Source organism: Ursus americanus, chromosome X, assembly GCF_024610735.1.
Source record: "Ursus americanus isolate L20-20 chromosome X, mUrsAme1.1.p, whole genome shotgun sequence".
NCBI lineage: Eukaryota > Metazoa > Chordata > Mammalia > Carnivora > Ursidae > Ursus > Ursus americanus.
In genome coordinates this window covers 5,329,390-5,357,066 of record NC_142164.1, presented here as the reverse complement: position 1 = coordinate 5,357,066, position 27,677 = coordinate 5,329,390, and the positions used below count along the sequence as shown (strand labels likewise).

The 27,677-nt window shown below is 43.7% G+C and overlaps 1 protein-coding gene across 5 annotated transcripts in view; it reads left to right on the top strand.

Moving 5' to 3' along the window:
• Window positions 1-27,677, top strand: part of AFF2 (ALF transcription elongation factor 2) — a 453,109-nt gene that overhangs the window by 279,714 nt on the left and 145,718 nt on the right. For 3 of the 5 annotated variants that reach the window (XM_087859681.1, XM_087859683.1, XM_087859682.1), the window contains exon 5: window positions 25,839-25,925. The exons of the other annotated variants lie outside the window; for them this stretch is intronic. In XM_087859681.1, coding sequence (XP_087715807.1) covers window positions 25,839-25,925 — 87 coding nt within the window. The remainder of the gene's footprint in view (window positions 1-25,838; window positions 25,926-27,677) is intronic. 5 annotated transcript variants of the gene reach the window in all.

The following is a 27,677-nucleotide window of genomic DNA, read 5'->3' as shown; positions in this document are numbered from 1 at the left end:
TGTATCTGGGTAGAGGTAAAACCAGTGTCTCTGGAAAATACATAGAGAGCATAGCTTCTCCGAGTCAATTTGGTAGGCATCTTCCAGTTTCGAAATGAAAGAACAGAGCCAGGCTCATGCTGTCTCTTGTTAATCGCCAAAAGCGTTATGGAGGATGAGAAAAAGAAGTGTGGAGTTAAGATGGCGGAGGAGTAGGAGACACCGTTTTCAGCCGGTCCTCCGAGTCGAGCTGGATCGGTACCAGACCAGCCTAAACAACCACGGAACCAGCCTGAGACGCAGGAAGACGCATCTGGATCTCTACAAATGAACATCTCCAGCGCTGAGTATTGAGGTACGAAGCGGGGAGCCATGAAACCGTGCACAGATATCGGAAGATAAACGGAAGGGGGAGGGAGCCGCCGTGATCGGGCGCCGGGAAGCGGTAGCCACTTGCACGGGAGAGCGGGCGGGCTCGTGGTCGGCACCCACAAAACAGCAGACTGAGACCGTGAGCCGGGTGCGCGCGCCACCAGGCATCTCGCGGAATACCGGAATCCCGGTGCGCTCACTGGATCCAGACTGAGACCGGGAGATCCGGGAGCGCGCGCGGGGCGGCTGGCGGCTGGCGGCATTAGAAACACAAAGGACAGAGACGCGCCGGCCCTGGAAGTGAGGGCTGGGACGCCGGGTGTGGGGCGCACATCCCGGGACGCTGCAGGGTTGAGCAGCACCAACAGAAACAGAGTTAAAGTGGCCAGAACATTAGTAGAGAACGGGCCGCGATCCCTCTGTTCTGTGACAGAGGCTGAAATTCGGCCGCTGCTGCTCTGACTCTCAGAAGAGGCACAGCAAACCGCCAGGGAAAGCCGCCAGAGAACAAAAGCCTGGAAATACCGGCTCAGGGAGTGCCCATCCCCATCCCCCCTCGCAGGGGACGCCGAGACTCTACCCAAACAGGGTTGCCTGAGTATCGGCGCGGCAGGCCCCTCCCCCAGAACACAGAAGGCAGGCTGAAAAATCAAGAAGCCCACAACCCGAGCGCCTGGGTGGCGCAGTCTTGAGCGCCTGCCTTCGGCTTAGGGCGCCATCCCGGCATTCCGGAAAGGAGTCCCTCATCAGGCTCCTCCGCTGGGAGCCTGCTTCTTCCTCTCCCACTCCCCTGCTTCTGTTCCCTCTCTCGCTGGTTGGCTGCCACATAAATAAATAAATAAAATCTTTAAAGAAGAAGCCCACATCCCTAAGATCCCTATAAAACAAGGGGCACGGCCTGGGACCCAGTCAATAATTTGGGCTCTGGAAACCCCGCAACCTCTCTTCATCAGAATGACAAGAAGGAGAAGCCCCCCCCAGCAAAGAAAAGACAGTGAGTCTGTGGCCTCTGCCACAGAAATAATGGATATGGATGTAACCAAATTATCAGAAATGGAATTCAGAGTAACGATGGTCAAAATGATGAGTAGAATTGAAAAAACTATTAACGAAAAGGTTACTGAGAATATAGAATCCCTAAGGACAGAAATGAGAGCGAATCTGACAGAAATTAAAAATTCTATGAGCCAAATGCAGGCAAAACTAGAGGCTCTGACGGCCAGGGTCGCAGAAGCAGAGGAACGGGTTAGTGAATTGGAGGATGGGTTAATAGAGGAAAAAATGAAAATAGAAGATGGTCTTAAAAAAATCCACGCCCACGAATGTAGGTTACGGGAGATTACTGACTCAATGAAACGATCCAATGTTAGAATCATCGGCATCCCCGAGGGGGTGGAGAAAAACAGAGGTCTAGAAGAGATATTTGAACAAATTGTAGCTGAAAACTTCCCTAATCTAGCAAGGGAAACAAACATTCGTGTCCAAGAGGCAGAGAGGACCCCTCCCAAGCTCAACCAGGACAAACCTACGCCACGTCACGTCATAGTGCAATTCGCAAATATTAGATGCAAGGATACAGTATTGAAAGCGGCCAGGGCAAAGAAATTTCTCACGTACCAAGGCAAAAGCATCAGAATTACGTCAGACCTGTCTACACAGACCTGGAATGAGAGAAAGGGTTGGGGGAGCATATTTAAAGCTCTTTCAGAGAAAAACATGCAGCCAAGGATCCTTTATCCAGCAAGGCTGTCATTCAGAATTGATGGAGAAATAAAGACATTTCAGAATCGCCAGTCACTAACCAATTTCGTAACCACGAAACCAGCCCTACAGGAGATATTACGGGGGGTTCTATAAAAGTAAAAAGGCCCCAAGAGTGATACAGAACAGAAAGTCACAGCCAATACAAACAAAGACTTTACTGGCAACATGGCAACATTAAAATCATATCTCTCAGTAATCAGTCTTAATGTAAATGGTTTGAACCATCCCATAAAGTGCCACAGGGTTGCAGATTGGATAAAAAGAAATGACCCATCCATTTGCTGTCTACAAGAGACTCATTTCAAACCCAAAGATGCATTCAGACTGAGAGTAAGGGGATGGAGTACCATCTTTCACGCAAATGGACCTCAAAAGAAAGCTGGGGTAGCAATTCTCATATCAGATAAATTGGATTTTAAACTACAGACTATAGTTAGAGATGCAGAAGGGCACTATATTATTCTTAAGAGAAGTATTCAACAAGTGGATATAACAATTATAAATATATATGCCCCCAACAGGGGAGCAGCAAGATACACAAGCCAACTCTTAACCAGAATAAAGAGACATATAAATAAAAATACATTAATAGTAGGGGACCTCAACACTCCACTATCAGAAATAGACAGAACACCCTGGCAAAAACTAAGCAAAGAATCAAAGGCTTTGAATGCCATACTCGACGAGTTGGACCTCATAGATATATATAGAACACTACACCCCAGAACCAAAGAATACTCATTCTATTCTAATGCCCATGGAACATTCTCAAGAATAGACCATGTTCTGGGACACAAAACAGGTCTCAACCGATACAAAAAGATTGAAATTATCCCCTGCATATTCTCAGACCACAATGCTCTGAAATTGGAACTCAACCACAAGGAAAAATTTGGAAGAAACTCAAACACTTGGAGACTAAGAACCATCCTGCTCAGGAATGACTCGATAAACCAGGAAATCAAAAATCAAATTAAACAATTTATGGAGACCAATGAGAATGAAAATACAACAGTCCAAAACCTATGGGATACTGCAAAGGCAGTCCTAAGGGGGAAATACATAGCCATCCAAGCCTCACTCAAAAGAATAGAAAAATCTAAAATGCAGTTTTTATATTCTCACCTCAAGAAGCTGGAACAGCAACAGAGGGACAGGCCTAATCCACGCACGAGGAAGCAGTTGACCAAAATTAGAGCTGAAATCAATCAAGCAGAAACCAGAAGTACAGTAGAGCAGATCAACAGGACTAGAAGCTGGTTCTTTGAGAGAATCAATAAAATTGACAGACCCCTGGCAAGACTTATCCAAAAGAAAAGAGAAAGGACCCAGATTATTAAAATTATGAACGAAAAAGGAGAGGTCACGACGAGCACCATTGAAATTGGAAGGATTATTAGAAATTTTTATCAACAGCTATATGCCAATAAACTAAGCAATCTGGAAGAGATGGAATCCTTCCTGGAAACCTATAAACTACCAAGATTGAAACCGGAAGAAATTGATTCCTTAAACAGGCCAATTAATTATGAAGAAATTGAGTCAGTGATAAACAACCTTCCAAATAACAAAACTCCAGGCCCAGACGGTTTTCCTGGGGAATTCTACCAAACATTCAAAGAAGAAATAATACCTATTCTCCTAAAGCTATTTCAAAAAATAGAAACAGAAGGAAAGCTACCAAACTCATTCTATGAGGCCAATATTACCTTGATCCCCAAACCAGGCAAAGACCCCCTCAAAAAGGAGAATTACAGACCGATTTCCCTAATGAATATGGACGCCAAAATCCTCAACAAGATACTTGCTAATAGAATCCAACAGTACATTAAAAGGATTATCCATCACGATCAAGTGGGATTCATACCTGGGATGCAAGCGTGGTTCAATATTCGCAAATCAATCAGCGTGATACATCATATCAACAAGAAAAGACTCAGGAACCATATGATCCTCTCAATCGATGCTGAAAAAGCATTTGACAAAATACAGCATCCTTTCCTGATTAAAACCCTTCAGAGTGTAGGAATAGAAGGTACATTTCTCAATCTCATAAAAGCCATCTATGAAAAGCCTACTGCAAATATTATTCTCAATGGGGAAAAGCTGGAAGCCTTTCCCTTAAGATCAGGAACTCGACAAGGATGCCCACTCTCGCCACTATTATTCAACATAGTACTAGAAGTCCTTGCAACAGCAATCAGACGACAAAAAGGGATCAAAGGTATTCAAATTGGCAAAGAAGAAGTCAAAATGTCTCTCTTTGCAGATGACATGATACTCTATATGGAAAACCCAAAAGAATCCACTCCCAAACTATTAGAAGTTATAGAGCAATTCAGTAACGTGGCAGGATACAAAATCAATGCTCAGAAATCAGTTGCATTTCTATACACGAATAACGAGACCGAAGAAAGAGAAATTAGGGAATCCATCCCATTTACAATAGCACCAAAAACCATACGTTACCTTGGAATTAACTTAACCAGAGACGTAAAGGACCTATATTCTAGAAACTATAAATCACTCTTAAAAGACATTGAGGAAGACATAAAAAGATGGAAAGATATTCCATGCTCATGGATTGGAAGAATTAACATAGTTAAAATGTCCATGCTACCCAGAGCAATCTACACTTTCAATGCTATCCCGATCAAAATACCAAGGATATTTTTCAAAGAACTGGAACAAACAGTCCTTAAATTTGTATGGAACCAGAAAAGACCCCGAATCTCCAAGGAACTGTTGAAAAGGAAAAACAAAGCTGGGGGCATCACAATGCCAGATTTCGAGCTGTACTACAAAGCTGTGATCACAAAGACAGCATGGTACTGGCACAAAAACAGACACATAGACCAATGGAACAGAATAGAGAGCCCAGAAATGGACCCTCGGCTCTTTGGGCAACTAATATTTGATAAAGCAGGAAAAAACATCCGGTGGGAAAAAGACAGTCTCTTCAATAAGTGGTGCTGGGAAAATTGGACAGCTACATGCAAGAGAATGAAACTTGACCACTATCTCACACCATACACAAAAATAAACTCCAAATGGATGAAAGACCTCGATGTGAGACAGGAATCCATCAAAATTCTAGAGGAGAACATAGGCAGCAACCTCTACGACATCGGCCAAAGCAACCTTTTTCATGACACATCCCCAAAGGCAAGAGAAACAAAAGATAAAATGAATTTATGGGACTTCATCAAGATTAAAAGTTTCTGCACATCCAAGGAAACAGTCAGAAAAACTAAGAGGCAGCCCACGGAATGGGAGAATATATTTGCAAATGACACTACAGATAAAGGACTGGTATCCAAGATCTACAAAGAACTTCTCAAACTCAATACACGAGAAACAAATAAACAAATCAAAAAATGGGCAGAAGATATGAACAGACACTTTTCCAATGAAGACATACAAATGGCTAACAGACACATGAAAAAATGTTCAAAATCATTAGCCATCAAGGAAATTCAAATCAAAACCACACTAAGATACCACCTTACGCCAGTTAGAATGGCAAAAATAGACAAGGCAAGAAACAACAATTGTTGGAGAGGATGTGGAGAAAGGGGATCCCTCCTACATTGTTGGTGGGAATGCAAGTTGGTACAGCCACTCTGGAAAACAGTGTGGAGGTCCCTTAAAAAGTTAAAAATTGAGCTACCCTATGATCCAGCCATTGCACTACTGGGTATTTACCCCAAAGATACAGACGTAGTGAAGAGAAGGGCCATATGCACCCCAATGTTCATAGCAGCAATGTCCACAATAGCTAAATCGTGGAAGGAGCCGAGATGCCCTTCAACAGATGACTGGATTAAGAAGTTGTGGTCCATATATACAATGGAATATTACTCAGCTATCAGAAAGAACGAGTTCTCAACATTTGCTACAACATGGACAGCACTGGAGGAGATAATGCTAAGTGAAATAAGTCAAGCAGAGAAAGACAACTATCATATGATTTCTCTCATCTATGGAACATAAGAACTAGGTTGATCGGTAGGGGAAGAAAGGGATAAAGAAAGGGGGGGTAATCAGAAGGGGGAATGAAACATGAGAGACTATGGACTATGAGAAACAAACTGAGGACTTCAGAGGGGAGGGGGGTGGGGGAATGGGATAGACCGGTGATGGGTAGTAAGGAGGGCACGTATTGCATGGTGCACTGGGTGTTATACACAACTAATGAATCATCGAGCCTTACATCGGAAACCGGGGATGTACTGTATGGTGACTAACATAATATAATAAAAAATCATTAAAAAAAAAAAAAAAGAAAAAGAAGTGTGAACTCCGTAACTGATCTAACCAGAAGATGTACATAAGCCTAAGTCACAATTTATTCTGTGAAGGTTAGACAGGGAAGAATCCAAAGAATTGTTCCCATGCTCATGGATCTAGAGCATAGCTGATGAAGCACTGCTTTTAGGATAAGCAGCACAGGGACGCCTGGGTGGCTCAGTCGTTCAAGCATCCGACACTTGATCTCAGCTCAGGTCAGGATCTCAGGGTCCTGGGATCGAACCCCACATCAAGTTCCCTGCTCAGCGGGGAGTCTGCTTGTGTCCCTCTCCCTCTGCCTGCCGCTCCCCCTGCTTGTGCTCTCTCTCCCTAAAATAAATAAATAAATCTTAAAAAAAAAAAGGATAAGTGGCACACCATGAAAAGCAAAACCAATATGGGAATAATGGGATTGGGTGTGAAGGTTTGTAATGGAAGCTTCTGTGGACCAAGTCTGAAACATACAGATCTTGAGAAGTGGGAAAGGCAGGATTGAATGAGAAGTGATGTAACTAATCCACATTTGTGGAAAGCACTTGGTTGCTGAGACAAGGTGGAAGATTGACAAGCTGCTTTATGAGCAGCCTGTAGGCCTGATGTCTCTTGATAAGACAGAAATAGAAGCCAAAGCACTTGATCGCACACACTGGTGTTGAGAAGAGAACCCCTGCTAGTCTGGGACGGAGCCACGGCTCCCGCTGCCACAGAAACATCCCGCAAACAATTCTTGTCCAGGAAGAACACTTGTCACTAGAAAAATCAATAATAATAATAATAATAATAATAATAATAATAATAATCAAAGGAACCACCGTAAGAGCTGTGCAAAAATAAAAAAACAAAAAAGAAGAAAAGAAAAAAAGGAATTAAAAAAAATGTTGCTAGGGAACAAATCAAAGCTATGATCACCACAGTGGCAGGAATTATTTAAAAATGAAGCAATTTTATCTAAAACAACAACAACAACAACAAGAGCCAAAGCAGTGATACAAGAGCCTAAAGATGCTGTTTTAAAAGTAGATAAGTCAGGAGCTGCAGAATAATGAATTACAGACAGACACTCATTAGAATTAGCACTTTTAAGATCTGTTCTTTGTTTTTCCAAGATGAAACAGTAACAGCAATCAATCATTTGTTAACCTCACCAAGGGGGGGGGAGCACAAATACATAAAACAAGGAATAATAAAGAGTAATAACTTTTCAGATACAGAGGAAATTAAAATAATTGTTAGTGGTAATCCACTCGCCTCAGAACAAATAAATATAAGCATCTAGATGAGATGTACAATTTTTCTTGTGAAATGTAATTGACTCAGACTGTCTCCAGAAGAGAGAAAATCTGAACAGACTTATCACCATCAATGAAATGAAGAGGAGTCCCACTCATTCATGAAATCATCAGTCCCAGGCAGGGTTTCATAGGGAAATTAAACCAAACCATGGAGGAGTAATACAGCCCAATGGTTTCAGAACATAGAACCAGATGAAAATATTGCAAAGTATTTTTTTAGAAGAGCCAAATTAGCACATAATATTGATGCCAAAATCTGACAAAAACAGAATACAAAACAGAAAATTACAGAGTAACATCACTTGTGAATATTGATGAAAATTTCCTCAGTGAACTGCTGATAGAATCAGACAGAACTTTAAAGGATATGCACCATGACCAAGTGGGCTTTATTCCAGGAAAGTAAAGCTGATTCAGTATTAAGAAATCCGTGAATATAATGCCTTTTATGGATAGGATAAAAAAGAAAAAAACTACATGATTGTCTTCATCGATGCTAAATGATACTTGACAAAACTCAACACTTACTCTAGATAAAGTAGAAATAGGTGGAACATCCTTAATATGATAAAATGTATCCATCTCAACCCAAAAGCTAGTGTAACATTTCACAGAGGCATTGTAAAAGCATTCCCACAGTAGTTGAGAAATCAGACTAAACGTTTTTATCACCATTATTATTTAATATTGTCCTGGAGGTGAGCCAAGGCAATTAAACAGGCTAAAGAAATAATAGGTATTAAAATGGGAAAGAATGTGTGAAATGATTATTTGTAGATTATATATATATATATATATATATATATATATGTGTGTGTGTGTGTGTGTATATATATATATATTTATATACACACTGTTTTCCTGAAATTCCCCAAAGAATTAACCAAAAGCACTATTACAAACAATACAACAATTCAGCACTATTTCAGTGTGCAAAATAAATATATAGAAACAGTCTTTACATGTAAGCAACCAACTGTAAGATATAATGGGCCAACAGACTCCATTTATATCTTATGAATTCATTTAACAAGAAATGTGCCAGAAGCTATATGAACACACTAAGTCACTATGAGAGACACCAAAGAACATTTTAGAAAAACTGGAAAGGCGTATAATTCTTGGATAGGAAGGATGGCATCACAAACATTTCTGCTCTCAAGTTAATCTTGGATTCTTACCTCACACCACACAACACTATTATTTCCAGATGCATTAAAGATTAAAAACAAAACCACAAAATATTAGAAGTGAATGTGGGAGCATTTCAGAATTTTTTTATTTCTAGTCCGAGTCTCCTGATGAGCCAGCAGGGGTTGGAGGTAGCCAGGGGGAAGTTTAGAGGTTTGAGGAGATTAGAGAAGGTTTGAAATAGTCATTGATGGGGGGGGGCTCCCCAAGGAATACTCTTAGTAAGATGATGAGGCAATGTCAAGGTTCCAACCTGTAGATTGTATGATTTCTCCAGCAGTGCTTAGCTCATTACCCAGAGACCACTGACTGATGGGCCGAGGGCAGCCTGGAGGCCTCAGAGAGGTTAAATAAATTGTCCCAAAGCACGTGATCATATAGCTACTAAAGGGACAAAACAGGATTGGAACTCAGGTTGGCCCGAACTGAATGTACACACTAATAATAATATCAAATAATTGCATAGCCTTTTTTTGGTAGCAAGTGCTATGATCATCCCCACTGCTGCAGATAATGGAATGGAAGTACTTTGAGCCTAAGTGACTTTCCAAGTTCAACAGCTAGCCGGTGGCAGAACCAAGATCTCAACCCTGGGCAACCCGGCTTGAGTCCGTGCTGTTAACTATTGTGCATTCTGTCTTTCAACATGAGGATATAGGGCTGATGAAATCGATTTTAAGTGATTACTACAGGGCTCAACTCCTGACCCAGTGGATAATGATGAAGCCAGGCAATTGCTAACAGTACCATGTGTCGGAATCAGGAAAACAGCTTACCAGACGTGCCGAATCTACTAAAATGAAGTTCCGTAGGAGTATATCTATATGGCAATGCGCTTCAGTCTGCCAGCGTTCTGAGTAGATAATAAAAAATTTAGTGGTAACATGTATTACTGCCCACAGATGTGTTCATGCAAGGATCTAGAGCAGGGCTCAGCGAACTTTTCCTGTGAAGGCCTAGACTGTAAATACATTTGACTTTTTAGGCCGTATGGTCTCTGTCTCAACAGCTAAATGCTATTGTTTTAGTGTGAAAGCATCCATAGACAGTGTGTAAAACAATGCTTGTGACTGTGTTCCAATAAAACTTTATTTATAAAAACAGACAGTGGGCCACAATTAGCCTATGAGAGGTAGTTTGCTGACCCCTGCTCTAGAACACCTAGAACTAAGAAGAGGATAGATCTGCTCTGCTCTGTTCCACTTAGACCACACTTGGCATGTGGTATTGATTTCTGGCCAGCACATTTAAAAGAAAGTTCATTCAGTTTACCCATTCATCCATTGAAGAATAGTTGGGTTGTTTTTAGTTTTTTGGTGATTATAAATAGTGCTGCTTTTAAAAATCACGTACAGATTTTTGTGCGATTATGTTTTTATTTATCTTGGATATATGCCTAGGAGAGGGGTACTGGGGGTCAAGTGTATGTTTAACCTTATTTTTAAAAAGTGCTGAATTGTTTTCCAGAGCGGCTATACCATTTTGCATTCACACCAGCAACTTATGAAAAATCTAGCTCACATCCTTGCAGGCACTTGATCTTATTGTTATTTTTTATTTCAGCCTTTTTAATAAGTATGTAGTGGTATGTCACTGTGGTTTTGAATTGCATTTCCCAAATGGCTAATGATGTCGAGCATCTCTTCATGTGCTCATTTTCATTTTTGTATGTCTTCTTTGATGACTCGTGCATTCAAATCCGTTGCCCACTTTAAAAACCAGATTGTTTGTTACCTTATTGTTGAATTTTCAAAGTTCTATATATATGCTGGATATAAGTTTTGAGTCAGATATGTGCTTTGCAAATATTTTCTTTCTTTCATTTCCTTGACAGTGCCTTTCTAAGAGCAAAAGTTTTTTTTGTTTTGTTTTGTTTTTGCTGAAGGCGAATTTATCAGTTTTTTTTTTCTTTCATGGATTATGATTTTGGTGTCAAGTCTGAGAACTTGTTGTCTAACCCAAAGTCATAAAAATTTTCTCCTGTGTTTTGCTCTAAGAATTTTATAGTTTCATGCCTTACGTGTAGGACTTTGACTGGCTTTGAATTGATCTTGCTATACGCTGTGAGGTGTAGGTTGGAGCTCATTGTTCATTGTGTTCCAGCACCATTTGTTGAAAAGACTATCTTTATTGGATTGCTTTTGCATTTTTGTAAAAAGTAGGTTGACCTTATATATGTGGTTCCATTTCTGGATCCTTCAGTTTCTTGCATTGGTCTATGCCCCAGGCCTTTCACCAACACCATAATGTCTTCAATACTGTAGCTTTACAGCAAGTCTTAAAATTAGGATAACGTGAATCTTCCACCTTTGTTCTTTTTTCTAACGTAGTTTGACTATTCTAATTTCCTTTTCTTTCCATATGAGTTTTAGAAACGTGTTGTCTGTATTTTCAAAGAATCCTGCTTGAATGCTAGTAAGTATTGCATTGTATCAGTAGATGAATTTACTTGGTGTGCCTTTTTAGTTCATGAACATGGTGTGCCTCTATGTTTATTTAGGATGGTCACCCCATTTTTAGAGGTACATTGATAATCTGTCATTGCATTTTGGGGAAACCGTGCTATGGGGCAAATTCAAACCCCTAGAAAAACTACATGAACAAAGTTATTCATTACAGTATTATTTGTAATTAGCAAAAAATGCTACTGTATGTCCAACAATAGGGAGATAGTTAAACAAATTCTGACTTATACACTCAGAAAAATAATCGGCTGTTAAAAAGATGGCTCTGAGGTTGATGTAGCAACAGGGACAAAAAAAACCACCTTACGGTATACTATGAAGTGAAATAACCAGACTATAACATTTTATGTACTTACTTTTTATAGCCATGTAAAGATACGAATAAAAAGAAACTAAAGGAAAATACCTGAAATAATAGTTCTCATTTTGTTAGGGTGACAGGATAATGGGTGAGTTTTTTCCTTTTCTAAATTTTCTCAATTTCCAAAATTTTCATAACAAATTTTAAGAGATATGGTGCTGAAGCAAAATGCATTTAGCAACAAGTCAGCAGGATAGTGAGTGGATCCACAATCAGAATGCCTGAAGAGAGAGGCTAGCCAAGAGAAGATTGAACTAGAAGAGGGAGCAGGCCACCCATGCCTGAGGGACTTGCGGTGTGGGAGTGAGCCTCGAGGCTGGATTTAGGCTAGGAGGCCTCAAATGGTAGAACCCAACCCCTGAGGGGCAGTTACAAGGAGATAAGTATCTGAGCAGTAAAAGGAAGAATGTTCTAGGGAGACATCACGGTTAAGGAAGTAGAGCTTGGCTCTTCTCCCTTGCTGAACATTCTTGGGTGACTTAACCATTCTGGATCTCACTTACAAAACTGGGATAATACTGCCTAATTTTCTTTTTTTTTCTTTAAGATTTTTTAAAAATTTATTTATTTGACAGAGAGAGAGACAGCTAGCGAGAGAGGGAACACAAGCAGGGGGAGGGGGAGAGGAAGAAGCAGGCTCCCAGCGTGGGAGCCTGATGTGGGGCTCATTCCCAGAACACCGGGATCACGCCCTGAGCCGAAGGCAGACGCTTAATGACTGAGTCACCCAGGTGCCCCAATACTGCCTAATTTTCAGGATTAATGAGATGATCAAATGAGCTAATATACGTTAGTTATGCCCCTAGATTGTGCTTGGAACACTGGGTAAATATTAGGTCTGCCTGGTAGACTCCCATTCACACCATGGAAGAGCCAACCCCAGGATCACTTCTTCTCTGAAGCCCTAACTGTCCAAATGAAATGAATCTCTCTCTCCTTCTTCTGGTGCCCTCATTACCTTTTCTACATCCACACTTGTCACCTTCGTGTGGTGGGAAGGACTGCCTCTCATGGCATAATATCACATTCCTTAGATCGGGGTCTGTGTCACACTCATATCTCTGTCCCCTTAGCCCAGCCCAGAAGCCCCTCTGCCCAGCCTGACATGTCCACGAAAGTGACAAGGGTAGGTATGTAAGAAGTGCATAGAGTAGCTGTTTGTTGAGTGACTGAAATTTGTAGAGAAATGATTAGAGAAAATGGCCTCACAGGGTCATGTCCACCCTTGGTAAAGTAATAATATGTTTTCCGCGGAGCTATTGGAAGTTAATAAGCAGATGATAGTGGTTAGTAAGTGGAATAGTTTTACAAATACTAGGCATTATAATGACTCCATTTCTTATTTCTTCAAATAATATATTTAGTGCTACTTTTTGTGCTAGGTTTTTCCATTGCCAAGCATTATTTAATACCTTTGCTCTAACCTATTTTTAATATTGCTCCTCAAAGTATAATAATGTTAGCAATATCACTAGAAACAAGGCATTGATTAAAAGCAAAGGTGGAGACCCCATATGCTACTGTAATCGCAGAGCTGATTCGAATCTCTTAAATAATGTTAAAGGGGCCAGTTTGGTACCATTCACTGTGCTTACTATCAGTGTGGACACAAGGAAGATGCTTCCATGACATGTGTTTTATTCCTCCAGAGGGAGTTTTCCAGACTTCTTTTTGTGACTGAAAACCTGTATGCTGCTTCTGTTAGACACTCTCAGCCTCACAACAGAGGTCGTGTCAAAACAGAGCACCCCACCCCACCCCCCAGATCTCCCGTTCCTGGGAACAAACCAGCTCATCCTGCTCTCCCCTGGCAACATGTTAGTTAGAAGTTGCCAGATCACACAATACAGAACACAGGCCCATCGAAAGCTAAGGCAGACAAAAGCATCCCGGCTCTCTAAGCCTCTGGTGGTTTTCTCTTCAGTCCCTTCCAACTTCTCAGGACCTGTTGGGACTAGAGAAAACCCAAGGAGCTTGTCCACCCTCAACTTTTGCAGACTCTTTCCTGCTCTTCGACCCAAGAGCCCCCAGAGGGCGCCGCCCCACGCACTCAGCACTTTTGATACCAAAATGAATGGTGGGCTGTGTCACCCAGCTGAGACCACAGAGCCCCTGCCTTTGGAAGAACTGGGATTCAGAGGAAGGCACTAGACTGGGCATCAGGAGACCTCCAAGCTAAGCCTGACCCATCCACGACCTTCTTTTGCAACCGTTGGCTCGTCTCTGAAGCATGGTGGGCTTCAGGTTTTCCACCTGTAGAATTGAAGTGTTGACTAGTCTGCTCTGTCCAGTCCGGTAACAGTAGCCACATGTGGCTCGTGGCTGGTTAGTGAAGTTTAAATGTGTTAAATTATAATAAAAGTTCAGTTCCTCAGTCCATGAGGCACATCATAAGCACTCAAGAGCCACATGTGGCCAGTGGCTATCATTGGACAGTACAAAATAATAGTATTTATTTTCATGGCTGAAAATTCTAGTGAAGAGAACTGCCCCTAGCTTCTGTCTTAAGATCTGCTCCAGGTCTTCATTCTGAGTCTGATCATTACATAAAACCAAATCTAGTTTTACTTTTTGACTACGTACCCTTGACCATGTTTAGAGTCTATCTAAATAATTTATTTCCATCCTGAGGCTTACATAGAGTCTGCTAGTCAAATGCTACTCTAGTCCCGAGCAGGACTCCTACTGCATAAAAAAGGACCAAAAATCAGGCTAAGTAGAAAGAGATAAAGCGAATGTCCCCACAAAAGAGAGAAGAGGAGAGAAATTGAAGGCAGTGCAGGGAAGTGCCCACCCCACTCTCCAGGCCTCGGGCAAGTTCCTTCCCCGCGTTCCATAGGAGTGATAGTGCTTTCACCCCCAGGCTCTGGGAAGCAAAGGGTATGCAAGACCCTGGCAGGGCCCCTTCCAGAAACATGGTACTATAAAAACCCAGCACCTGATTCGTATGCACCCCTGCCTCCTTCCCCTCCCTCGCTTTCACTCCCCCTTTTCTCTGCTTTCCAGCTTGTTCCTCCCGTGAGATATTCACCTAAGGCACACCATTAAAGGAGGGACCACAGGAGGCACTTGGACAGCTCCGGAGACTTTAGATGACCCTTTACTTCATAGGGGAAGTTGCTCACATGCACCATAATGTAATGCTATCACAGGGACCCTAGATCTGGATTATTAACCTTAACATGGCCTAAGTCCTGTCAACCACCACTCACCGGATTCTACGTTCGTGGCAAGGCTCATTTAATAAAGCGAGGCTTCTCCTTAGAGGTGGGCTTACTGGCTTTGATTGGCCATCCAGGTTGTGTGACGCACACACATGACAACGAATTGAGGAAGTAGCATGAGTAAGGGCAGTGCTTTCAAAGCAATTATAAAGTAGCTTCTAAAACCACCAAAATCTGATTGGCCTACAGAAAGGGGACAAAGCCTGCCTCCTGCTGCCTCTTTGACGATGTTCCCTTTAGAAAAACCCATCCTTTTGGAGCTCAGTGGTGGCAAAAGCCCAGCGTGCAAAGCCACCACCCAGACAGAGGTCCTTCATCTGCCACACACTGGCTGCGTGACTCTGTCCCAGAGGTTGCTCTTCGCTGGGACGCGGGAATCTGATCCGTGAAATGAGAACTAGGAGAACTACTTGCCTGGATTCTTGAGTGGATGAAATACAGTAACACAGATGAAATATCGAAACCTCTGGGGAATTCTAACCACTAAATACGTGCACACTTCTATTGGATTTAATTGTGACTCTTCCTAAAGGTTCAGCAATTCCAAAGATTCTCGAAGTGTGACTTTGAATTCCGAGCTTCAATCCTTTATAGGCTCCCAGCCTGCCTTTGCTGAGGGGTATGAATTGCCCCTGCGATGGTTTTCCTAATTATTAAATATATAAGCTCCTTTCATGTCTTGTCTTTTCTTTTTCATTTTTGACCACTCCATGGTTCATAAGGCACTTTGCAGCTTTTCAAATTGTCACATTTGTTTAATTAGCCCAGAGACCCTGCCACGTCGATTTCTGTCAGCTGTGTAACGGTCTCTGTGGGTAGCTTGCAAATCCCTGTCCAGGATTGTTTTTAATGATTTTGCACATTTCTTTTCTTTTTGAAAGCAAATGAAGGACAGACGAGACGAGCTAGAGCCACTGGCAGGGGAGGGTGGGGTGCTGTTGCACTGGGGTGAAGCGTGTGACTAAAACCCAGTAGAAAACCACCAGTGGACAACTGGTGTTTGGACAGGAGATACAAATGGATTACACAGCGTGGTCTGAAGCCCAGGGAGAGAGTCCTCCATGTGCATTTAGTTACCTCAAGCCCAACCTGACATCTGCTCACTAGAACTTTTCCAGTGAAGTTGAATCTTCTTTGGTGCTTTCCTAAACGTATAGCAGGGAGTAAACGTCCTGACCTGATTTCCCCCAAGAGATGGTATTTAAAGAGGATTTGGAGACATCCATGGGGAGTGGATTCCCACAAGGTCATTAAAAAAAGCTTGGCAGGGTGGGCGGGATGGGGGAGGAGTTGGAAGGTGTCCCCTTCTCATGGTGTACAAATGGTTTGGGTGCCTCAGAGATGTCAGGGGGAAATTCTTAATAAAAAGACTCTGTGATTGTTACCTTTTTATTAAGAAACAAACTAACATGACTAGGTAGTGATGCAAGGATCAGATTGGATTTTCGTGTAGTAAAGCCTTAGTATATAAGTATCTCTGTGTTCTGATGCCAAAGATGTATCCTGTCAGTAGCCACTTCTAGCTTATGCTGTTTGGCAGGTAGCTGTTGTCACCAAGGCAGACAGGCATCAGCCTTCCTGATTTTAACACAGGACTGGCGCTTTATGGCATGCCTATGGGGCAAGGTTTTATGTCCACACTGCCTGGCCCCTGGAGTGTTCATATTGAGTTTAGAATGTTCTCTTTCCCCATTAGCCAGATGTCCCTTTAGAAAAAGATATGGCTCTTACTTGTACTGCCTCTTTGCCAGTCTTAATATGGAATAAAGAAGCTATTTATTTCCTATTATTTGAAGTAATTGCAGAAAGAAACTAATCTGGAGAGAGGAGTGACTGTCCAGGCATTGAAGAATACTCAGCCTGTTAGGGGCTTGGAATATTCCGAGGGGGCTTTCTGAATCAATTTCACTAAGGCTTAGTTGTGGTTGTAATGTTATTAAATTCAGGGGACTGCAAAGAGTTTGATGCCTCTGTTGGCTTATTTTATTTTATTTTTATTTTTAAAAGATTTTATTTATTTATTTGAGAGAGGAAGCACACGCAGGGGGAGCAGCAGGCAGAGGGAGAGGGTGAGGGAGAAGCAGACTCCCACTGAGCAGGGAGCCCGATGCGGGGCTCGATCCCAGGACCCCGAGATCATGACCAGAGCTGAAGGCAGACGCTTAACCCACTGAGCTGCCCAGGCGCCCCTGACTTATTTTGATTTTTACTGGGGGAGTGTGTTGATGGAGGAGGAGGGCCTGGTGTTCAATAGCTAGACGAACACCTTATGATCAATTTGTTAGTTAATTTCATGTGAATGGGACAAACCAGTTCCCTTTCATCCCCCTGGTGCTGTAATTCTGTGATTCTAAGAGGAAAGACAATTCTGTGCAAATCATATTGGCTGGAGTTTCAGCTGTATTCGTGGCCTGACACCTTATTTTTACTGAGCTCAGAAATAATGAAAGAAGAAAGCTACGGCCAAGTTGTTCACTGGAGGGCTCTTTCCATGAAAATAGATATTACTTCTTTTTTCCTCAGCAATTGAGTCTTTGTTCCTTCTAAAAGCAGTTGTCATGAACTCCTCATTACCATTTTTCTTAATGTGATAAGCGTAAACTACAAGAAAGCTATCATGTTTGAAAAGCTACAGCAGCCCTTAGAAAGGAAGACTGACGCCTTGTGTAAGGCTTCAAAAAGGCTCAGACTGGGGATTGCATGAAATGTCTCTTCCTGCCTCCCTTTGCCTGAACTTGTCTTTCACTTACCGTAGAACCCACGTCTCTGCACTTGCAGTCTTGGTCTGTCTGTACCATAGTGTGAGATTAGCACATGTCTTTGGTGATTTCTGGAACATGGTAACAAATGGAATGTGACTTTTTTTTTAAAAGCCAATTCTGACAGGTTTATTTTAGTTCTACTTTTGAACGATAACTAATAATTATTATCTCATACCCATTCCAATTACGAATACTCTAGTTACCTAGGTAGAGCCCAGCCGCACCCTGTGCCTGGATCTGGTCCAGCTACCCGGCTCTTAGATACCTTGCAGAGAGTAGACACTCAAATGTTTTTTAGGATGAATGAAACTAAATGTAGATCATTAAAGATGGTGCTGGGGGAACAGCCAATGAAGGTGTGTGAATTTTATCAGATTGCTTTGGCTGACCTGGAGCTAAAGGAGCAAATTAGAGGTTAGCCATAAGGAATTCTTTCATGCTATGAGGACATGGTGTGCCGTTCCTTCCAGGGAAGCTGCTCTGGAAAACAAGATGCTATTATATTATATTTTAAATGATGGTCATCTGGATGTAGTTGATGGCAAAATAATTTGAAACACAAAAGCTAGAAACTGAACAGTAAAGTTTAAAAATTGCTTTTGAAAATGAGTAACAGTGTCAAAATTCACTTCTGGAGGAAGGAAACAAGTTCCTGAGTTAGGGAAGAAGTGGCGTTCAGGAAACCTCAGAAACGTCTAACGCCTGGACTGCCCCATGGAGCAGAAGCCCTCTGCTAAGGTTCCTCTCTGCTCCTGGTCTCTGCAAAATCATTTCCCGGTGGCCGGTTCTTACAGTTCCTACTCTTGAACTGGTGCTAATTTTTCGCGAAGAAGGCAGTTTAGATTGAAATCAATCGAGCAACGTTTTCTAATGGGGTGGCCAGTCTTCTGTACTGATTGGTTCAACTAATGGAGACAAATGTCCTGAGAAGTATCCAAATTTACAAAGCAATTGTCTATTGGGGTGTCAAACCCCATTAAGTAGGTGGGCTGTGGCCTCAGGTTGCCGCGGCCGAAAACACGTGCAGAACTCCATGGGTCTGGTTGAATTCTGCCCAGTGTGTCACCATGGTGGTCTGCCCACCTGTTGCTGCCTTTGGAGAGGCTTCTTTGTGGACTCTGAGTGTGGAGCATCTGACGAGTAACTGCCCGTGGCCATACACAACCCTGTTTTATATTTAGTAAATGGAATGGAACGCACTGCATCTAGCAATGGCAAGAAGGTGGACTGATTGGCTGAATGAACACATGGAGAAGCCTCGGGGTCACTGATCACCGTGCTCCTGACTGTAAATAAGATTTAGGCGCTTTTAACATCAAATTCTGATTGGGGGGGTACCAGGATGAAGGCAGCCAGTGTGAGCTGGACCTTTTGCATGTACAGCGCTGGGGCTGATGGAGAAAATTTCCAGATTCCCTGAAACAACCACCCAGACTAAAGAGTTTTGAATAAAGCAGTCAGTTATTTATTTGAAGAAAGAAACAGTGCCAGGATTTTTATACCATGTCAGTGAAATTATAACTTAGTGTTAGAAACCTAAAAAAGATTTGGCCTTTTTTTTCCCTAATGGATTGCATTTTGTGATGGCCCATTGTTGGGAAGGTATGTTTAATAGGACAGTTGATTTTATACTTCTTCCCTACCAGCACTTGCATAGAAATCAAGGATGCAGTCTCAGTAGAGTGTCTTAAGACCATTCCAAAGAGAAGAATATTCATTCAATTTCATGGAACAGCATTGTGACCACTAGACAGGCTTGGCAGGAGTATTAGTGATCAAGCCCAGAAAAGTCTATGGTTCCACTATTGTTGGATTGTCCAAGAGCTGAGCAAACAATCAGACAAATGGGGCTGTTAGCTGTCTCACTGTGAGATAGCGGGCCCTCCCTAGTACTCCTCCCCCACCATCCCTGGGAGAATGGTGAATTTCCTTAGCCAATATGGTCAGTCATGTTTGCATGTCATGTAAAAAAACAACAAACAAACAAGCCCTGCTGTTTCAGATTCAGTTTTGCATCATAAATATCCTTGACTTCACCGAGCTGGAGAATATGATCATAGGCTCATGGAAGGCAATACAGTTGGTCCCTAACCTCCCTGCCCTGCCTTTCTAGGAATCCCTTTAAATCTTCTGCCTTTAGAGATGGGCCCCCATTGCCTTCTAAAGCAATAGGCTCCATGATTGGAAAGCTCATAGGAACAGAAAATCTTTTATAGTTTGAGCTAAAGCAGGTCCCCTGATAACCTTACCCATAGGGCGAGTCCTAACCTCTTGGTCCACAAAGCAGGTCCCAGATCTCTTCCACATGAGAGCCCTTAGGGTATTTGAAGGCACCTCGCAGACCTTCCCTCAGTCTCCCTCTTCTGTAGACTAAATGTTCTCTTTTAAAGTGCATTTATACATGTGATAAGCTTTGTAAGCTCTCGCGGTCTCGGAGCTGTCCCTAGTAAGAGACTGCAGTATCCCGATGCCCCTGCTGAAATAGGTTTCCTCGTTCTGCACGTTTACACTTGGTTGGTGGAACATAACTGTGATTTTTGTCTACCTCTGCTAAAATTTATCTTCTTGGCTTCAGGCCAGGTTTACGAATATCTTTGTGAATTTTGATTATTCGTCATTTGGCGTCACCTACAATTTTGATAAGCAGACATTCTGTATGTTCTTCAGTTACTGATTAAATGAGATAGTGTTTCAACAGTTATTTCTTTCAATCAAAATGCACAATAAAAGATAAGGCATTATTATCGTTAAAACTGGTAAACAGGGAAGGGCCACAAATGACAGAGCCCTATGGAAAGCCTCTAGAGGCAGTCTTCTAGGTTGACCTTATGTACTGAACAATTGCGTAAGCGTATTCAGCCGCTCTGTAAATCCACCTTAGAGCACAGCAATGCACCTCACACATCCCCACCCTTAGCCCTAGGACTTCCGTGGGAGCTTTGGTAGATGCCTTCCTGACGCCAAGGTGTGCTACAGCCATTTCCCAGTCTCCCAACGAGGACCTCATTTCCCGAGTGCTGTCAATGTCCTAGATTGTGGCCTGGCCAGGGTTAAAAAGGCCCTCGAACCCTAAGTAAGCAGCACCGTTTATATGAGCGTCTTTAAGACAAAACATTCTGGGAAGCACAATGTCTATTCTGGGAGGGCCCAGAGGAGAGAGAGAGAGAGAGACCAACCAGTAGCTCTTCCCATGTGCCCTGCTTCCTTACATGGAAAGTTTTACGACCCTGGCCAGAGGGCTCCATCGTCCAGCCCTTGTCTTCCCAGGGCCTGCTAGGAAGGAGAGCCTGCCGAGGGAAGCAGGCAAGTGCGTGTTTCTGCAGGGGCTGCATGCTGGTAGGCCACACTGGGAGTGGCAGCCTGTGCAGACTACAGTCAGCTCGTGGGTCCTCTCCCGGCTGACTGCTCTGCTCCCTGTGCCCCCTCCTCACGCCCCCCCCGCTCCAGCCCCTGCAGTCCATTTGCTATTGAACAGCCAGCACCACTGCTGATGCGGAGACATTGTGCTAATATCCCTGCCTGGCTTCCCTCTCCTATCAGGGAGAAGCAGAACCTCCTACAAGCCAGTTAGCAACTGAGAGTGGACTGAGGACTGAGGAATTCTCCTGAGGCCTGATTCCCGGGGCCGGCCCCACTGGGGACCCCAGGGGCCCTTGACCCTTACTGCCTGGCAACCCTCATGCCTCACTCCCCCTCACTGCCTGTTTCTGGCTCTTCAGAGAACCATCAGGGACTGTGGATACAAAGGTTCTAAGTCATTTATTCAAGCGAATTAGGTTTTCTGGTAAGTTATTGACAACCTCCCACCCCCTGCACCCATGCACACATGGGGTTTTGTGCTAGAAGAAGCAGATTTGAGTCTACGAAACACACCCACTTGCAGTCGGGCCACATGGACTGGACTCCCTATTTCAGGTTTTCGTCAGTTTTGGAGAAAGGAAGGTGTACTTCCCAAATTGCAGCGATATTATTCTTAGTATTTCAGCAGAGGGAAGGGGTGAGGTGTACAGAGCCCCTCTCATCCGGAGCCCTGGACAGATCCTGAGCTACCTGTCCACGAGGTTCATGCTGGCAATGCTCCGGCCTGCTCACAGGGCTCCTCACGACAAGTCTTCTGCATGTTCGATGCCGTGCTATCCGGACCCCTGGCCCGTGCAGTAGCTCCCTTTCCCCCGTTCAGGCCCGTAGATGTGGGGGCAGAGGTGAACAGTGCTGACAGCTGCGAGAACCCCCAGAGGCCATCTCAGCCAAAGCCCATGTGCTGCAGGTGGGAACACGGCCGCTCAGAGAGGGCGAGCAACTTGACTGGGGTCACTCAGATAGCTCTTGGCCAAACTGGGACATGAGTTAAGCTCTCCTTACTCCTAGTCCAGGGATCCTTGGGGGATCTTTTGGACTCTAACAACAATGAAATATGTAAGATACCACCATTGCATTCATTAAGATGGTTATTTGAAAAATTAATCGTCTCTTCAGTTAACTCTTCGAGGTAAGGACCTGAATATTTATGTTATGCTGTTTAACCTAAACATACACTGCTTGAACATCTACTGCATGCCACCTAGAATGTTAGCCTCTGAAAGGAATACACATGCACACACACACACACACACACACACGTACGTGCACACGCGCGGCTCCTCTCGCCTTCACTGTGAAGCCTTTCCCAAAGGCCTCACACAATGGATTCCTTCCAGCACCTCGACACATTCCCCTCTCGAGGTGGTTCGCACATCAAGCAGAGTGAGCTCTTCTCGGGGAGGATCTTGACTTTTTATCTTTTCTAGATCCCAGTGACTGGCAGAAGTTACTAGAACAAAATGGAGGGCATCCACCAAACAGACCCAGCCATTTACTAATTGTGTGGCCTTGGACAAGTCACTTGACTTCTTTGTGTCTCCAAAGGAGTATGATGGTAACCCCTGCCTCTTTAGTTTGTAGCACACAAAGACTGAGTGCAGGAACTGAATGCTTGGCGCACTGTAAGCACTTAGTGAATTTTGGTATGATTCTTCTTCTTATCATTAATTCAAACACAGAAACTTCAGACACTAATAATAATATCTCATATTAACCAGTTACTACGTACTGGGCACTGGAGATACAAAGTTGAGTAAGACAAGGCTTGGGCCACCATCCTAGTTACTACAAAGAACAGCCAGCCAGACAGCCGTGTGTTAGGAGAGTCTGGAATCCAGACCTTCTGCTCCTCAGCCAGTGGCGCACCCAGCTTCTGTGTCTGAGTCCAGCCAAGTGATGCTCCCCACAACTTGTTTTGGGTTCATTAGAGTCCTAGCCACGAGCCGTGGTGTGGATAATATGGTGGAGAAGGAATCACTGGTGGAAAATTGGGCCTTATCTAGGGCGCCTGGATGGCTCAGTCAGTTGAGCGTCCAACTCTTGATTTTGGCTCGGGTCACAATCTCAGGGTCATGAGATGGAGCCCCTTGTCAGGCTCTGCGCTCAGCAAGAGTCTGCTTGAGATTCTCCCCTTCTCCTTTGGCCCCTCCACCCCACCCCTCTCAAGGAAATAAATAAATCTTAAAAAAAAAGGGGGGGTGCCTGGGTGGCTCAGTCAGTTGAGTGTTGGACTTTTGGTTTTGGCTCAGGTCGTGATCTCAGGGCTGTGGGATTGAGCTCTGTGTTGGGCTCTGTGCTCAGCATGGAGTCTGCTTGAGATTCTCTCTTGCCCTCTGCCCATCCCCCACTCATGCTCCAAACAAACTAACTAACTAAATAAATAAAATCTTAAAAAAAAAAGAAACAGAAAATTGGGCCTTTTCTGACTTTTCTGGGTTTGACCTTGAAGTCTTAGCTCACATTAACTTAAGCACCCACCCGGCTGTTAGAGATTATGTGGAGTGCCTGTGGCTTGTGAAACCAATTCTTTGTTAAATGCTGAAAGATGACACATCATTACTTAATTAGTCCTTTCTCCGTTAACCGTGTTTGTCAACTCTACAAGAACAGTCAACCTATCCAGCGCCATGGAAAGAGTACGCGCTTTGGAACTGGTCACCAGCTTTCACTTCCCATTGCCCAATGGGAAGATGAGCCCCTGCTTAGTTTCTCACTGAGGGCGGAGGGAGGGAGCCCAGAGATGAAGGAGTTTCAGACCCACCTCACGTGCGTGCGTCCGTCTGTGTGTGGGAGAGACGTTTGTTGTTCATGGAGGAGCGATGCTTGGTGTTCAGCGCGGATGCACAGCACTGGAGCCTGTTTTGAGAGCTTTGGCGACCCTGCGCAGCAGGTGCTCCTTCCTACCTGATGAATAGGCAGACTTGGTGCAGTTGGGTAAGGGTGCGTGGGGGTTCTTATCTTGGCAATAGCAAGAACATAAAAATAGATTAATATCCTTCAAGTGTGAATGAAAAGGGTGACGATGGAAAATCTGCTGTGAGCTTTCCACACTCTACAGGTCTAGCTCATTTTGAGAAGTGAAAGAGCTTGCTCCAACGTTCCTTGCTGAAGATAGCCTTTCAGGAAATTATATTCCTTTCAACTGCATCATGCCTACTTTAATCAAATGCATCGGTGGTAACACGGAATCGGCTTGCCATGTCATGAAATCTCACGTTTCCAATACAGAGAATCAGTTATAATTGAAAATGCAAACATGGCAGCAGTTCTGTGTGGCCTGCCCGGCAGGGTGGTGTGCTCAGACAGTGGTTCGGGATCATCTCATTCTGCCACAGAGTAAATTCAGATGACCCCGGGGGGCGGTACACCTTTGAGAGGGGAGTTCATCCTTCCAGGTGTCCGAAACACTTTTTCATAGGCCCAGAGGCACACGTCTACAGCCAGTGGTAAGAAGGGATGGAACCTGAGTTGCTGCTGAGAGATGATACTTCCTGATCCCAGGCTGGGGCCTTCCTGCCCCTTGCTTAGGTCTGGCTAAGTAGGACCTGTATGTTTTATGTGGGACGGATTTTGGAGAAGACCAGCCTTCATCGGAAAAAGAAAACACTGACAATGTAAAAGAAATCATTCAGGAATTGCAATTGGGCTTCAAACTGTTGTCGCACTGAGTTACTTTGGGCCAGTTTTGATGAATGCATAAGTAGTGTACAAACGTTATCAACTGCATACCAATGCGCAACTCAAAAACACTTGAAAGTAGTCTCTCTCTTAAGTAGGTTAAGCATCCCCTCTAAATCTTGTATGCATGTTTAATGTCCTTAGCGCCTCCTTTTAAATAGTGCTAGGTAGACTCCGATCTGTGTCAGCCCTTGTCTGAATCGTACTTAAAATTCTGCTTCGGCACTGCCGCTGCGAATGGGTCTGTGAAGTATCTGCTTGCATTACAGCTCTTCATACATCAAAGCTCTTTTTGAACTGGGTAATTATAGAAGGGGGAAAAACATGTTTTAGTGCTACCTGAGAGTTCTTATTAATATTACCTTTGAAATGACTAATTATGTTACCCATAAAGATTGGGGGAAAGTATTATATAACTGACTCATTTTAAAAAAAAGGCCTTTCATAAACTTTGATCCTCTCCACTCCTCCCCAAAGCTCGCCTTTTTTGCTCCCCATTATTGCATTGATTTTTATGTTGCATGTTTATACACCGGAATGTCTGATGAATCCAACACAGGCTGGCCCCCTCCTGCTTCACAAACTTTGTGAATTACAAGAAAAGTTGAAGGTTCCCAATGAATGAACGAATAAGCTCCAAATGTCTCAGGCTAGAGAAAAGGCAGCACCAGGGCATAGGATTGCTGTCTTCCACTAGCTGCCGGTTTGTCATGCGAAAGAAGAGGAGATGAGATGTGTTCTGTGTGGTTCCAAAGTACGGTCCATAGGTAGAAGCTACTGGGAGACAGTTGTTTTGGTCACAACCAGAAGGAATAGGGTGATTGGGCTGTCTCAACGTGGGACGGGCTGTTTCAGGCATTAGTGAGCTCCTTGTCCCTGGCTCTGTGCGAGTGATGTTGGATGGCTCCTTGTGTCACAGACAGGCTTCAAGCACCAGGAAGGGACAGGGGAATGGAAGGAACAAATTTAAGCTCCCCTGAAAACAATTAAGGCCAACTGAGTCCGTAAGTATTTGTAAAGGGACCTACTGTATTTATGCCAAGAAAGTGTTTGATTTGCTAAGTGCCCCAAAATAAAGTTCCTTTGTTTTTCCTCACCAGGAGATGACCCATTCCTGGCCTGCTCCTCTCACTGCCATGCATACTTCCGGAAACTCTGAGAAGAACACACTTTCCATCCCAGGACAGGTCAATTCTCTTCCTGCCTCCATTTTCCTTTATCTTATTTCAATTGTACCAGTCTTCCGATTGGAGTCCTACAAATACAAATGACCTCGGTGTTCTAGTGCCATAAAGTCTAGACTTCCTCAGGGCGCCTGTGTGGCTCAGTCTGTTGAGCGTCCAACTCTTGGTTTTGGCTCAGGTCATGGTCTCAGGGTCATGAGATCAAGCCCCACATTGGGCTCCATGCTTAGTGCAGAGTCTGCTTGAGATTCTTTCTCCCTCCCTCTTCCTCCCCATCTGCACCCATCCCCGCTTATGTGCTCTCTCAAATAAATAAATAAATCTTTAAAAAATCTAGACTTCCTCTCACCCCTCAGGATGTTAATATAAATCTCATTTTTTCCAAAAGAGTCTTTTTTAAAGATTTTATTTATTTATTTGCGCAAGAGAGCGTGAGCAAATGAGAGAAAGAGAGAGAGAGCACGAGCAGAAAGAGAGGGAGAAGCAGGCTCCCCGCTGAGCAAGGAGCCCAATGTGGGGCTCCATCCCAGGATCCCAGGATCATGACCTGAGCTGAAGGCAGACGCTTAACCGACTGAGCCACCCAGGTGCCCACTGAAGGGGAGTCTTTAAGAGCATATATCCACAGACGCTGGCCTGCGTACTGTACTACCTAGAGCCCTGCCTCTGTCTACGTTACTGTGCCCAGAATGATGAATCAGAAGAGTGAGCTCATCCCTTAAGAGGACCAACTAGGTGATGTAACAACAACATTCAAGATTATTTTTTAATTAAGAAAACCTATACTCTTCACCCTAATGGGTCGATTTTCAATTTTGTCTATCACCTTCCAGTCCTTGCTCACAAGCACACAGATCTTTTACCCGCCAACACATCCTAGTGATAGAACTTCTTCTTCAGTTCTATTGTCAAATGTTTAATTTTTTTCCTCACCTGCTCCCACTGAGAATTTTTTCTCACCATCAGTTTTTAAAATGCCTAAATAACCATGGCTATTCTAATAACACGCTTAAGAAGAAAAAGTCATGTCTTTCTCCCTTCCGTCCTTCCATCCAATTAACCATCCATCCATCCATCCATTTATTCAGAAACCATTACCTGAGGGCATACAATAGACTTAAAGTTAGGGATGAGGAGAAACCCTCAATGTGTTATCAGCTAAATGACAAAACAGTGCCAAAAGTGTCTTCATAGAGAATAGAAGGTTCCAAGAAGTGTCTAACGGTCCCCGGGAGTTGAGGAAGTGCTCAGAGAGGTGGCGGCATGTGTAGGAAGCCTACACCTTTGACAGGTGGAGAAGGGCCTAAGAGATGAGCAGTCCATGCAGCAGAACAGGAGCGACCAAGGCACGAGGAGATGAGGGCTCATGGCGTGGTCCTGGGAATGGAGAGAGATCTGAACTCCAGGCAAATGAGCACATCTCTGTAAAAGACCTTGAGTGCCAGCAAAGGAGTTCAGACTATTTGTAGAAGGAGAAACCCAGTCATACTTCAGTTTCTAGGGTCGTGAGTTTAACAATAACATTGGTTTAAACTGCAGTTAGTGATCCCTGTCCACCTTTGAAAGGGGTCAGAAGTAAGTGAGCAGCAACCCTCTGTCCGTGGCCGGTATGTGTGTCGTTCCCTCCTGTATGCCCAGTGTCCCTCCTTAGGCCACTCTGGGCTTGGGGTCCTCTCCCTAGCATCCCAGCCAAGGGATCCATCCAACCTTTTCAGGCGTTGAATCCAACACTGGTTCAGCAATTGCAGTGTTTTC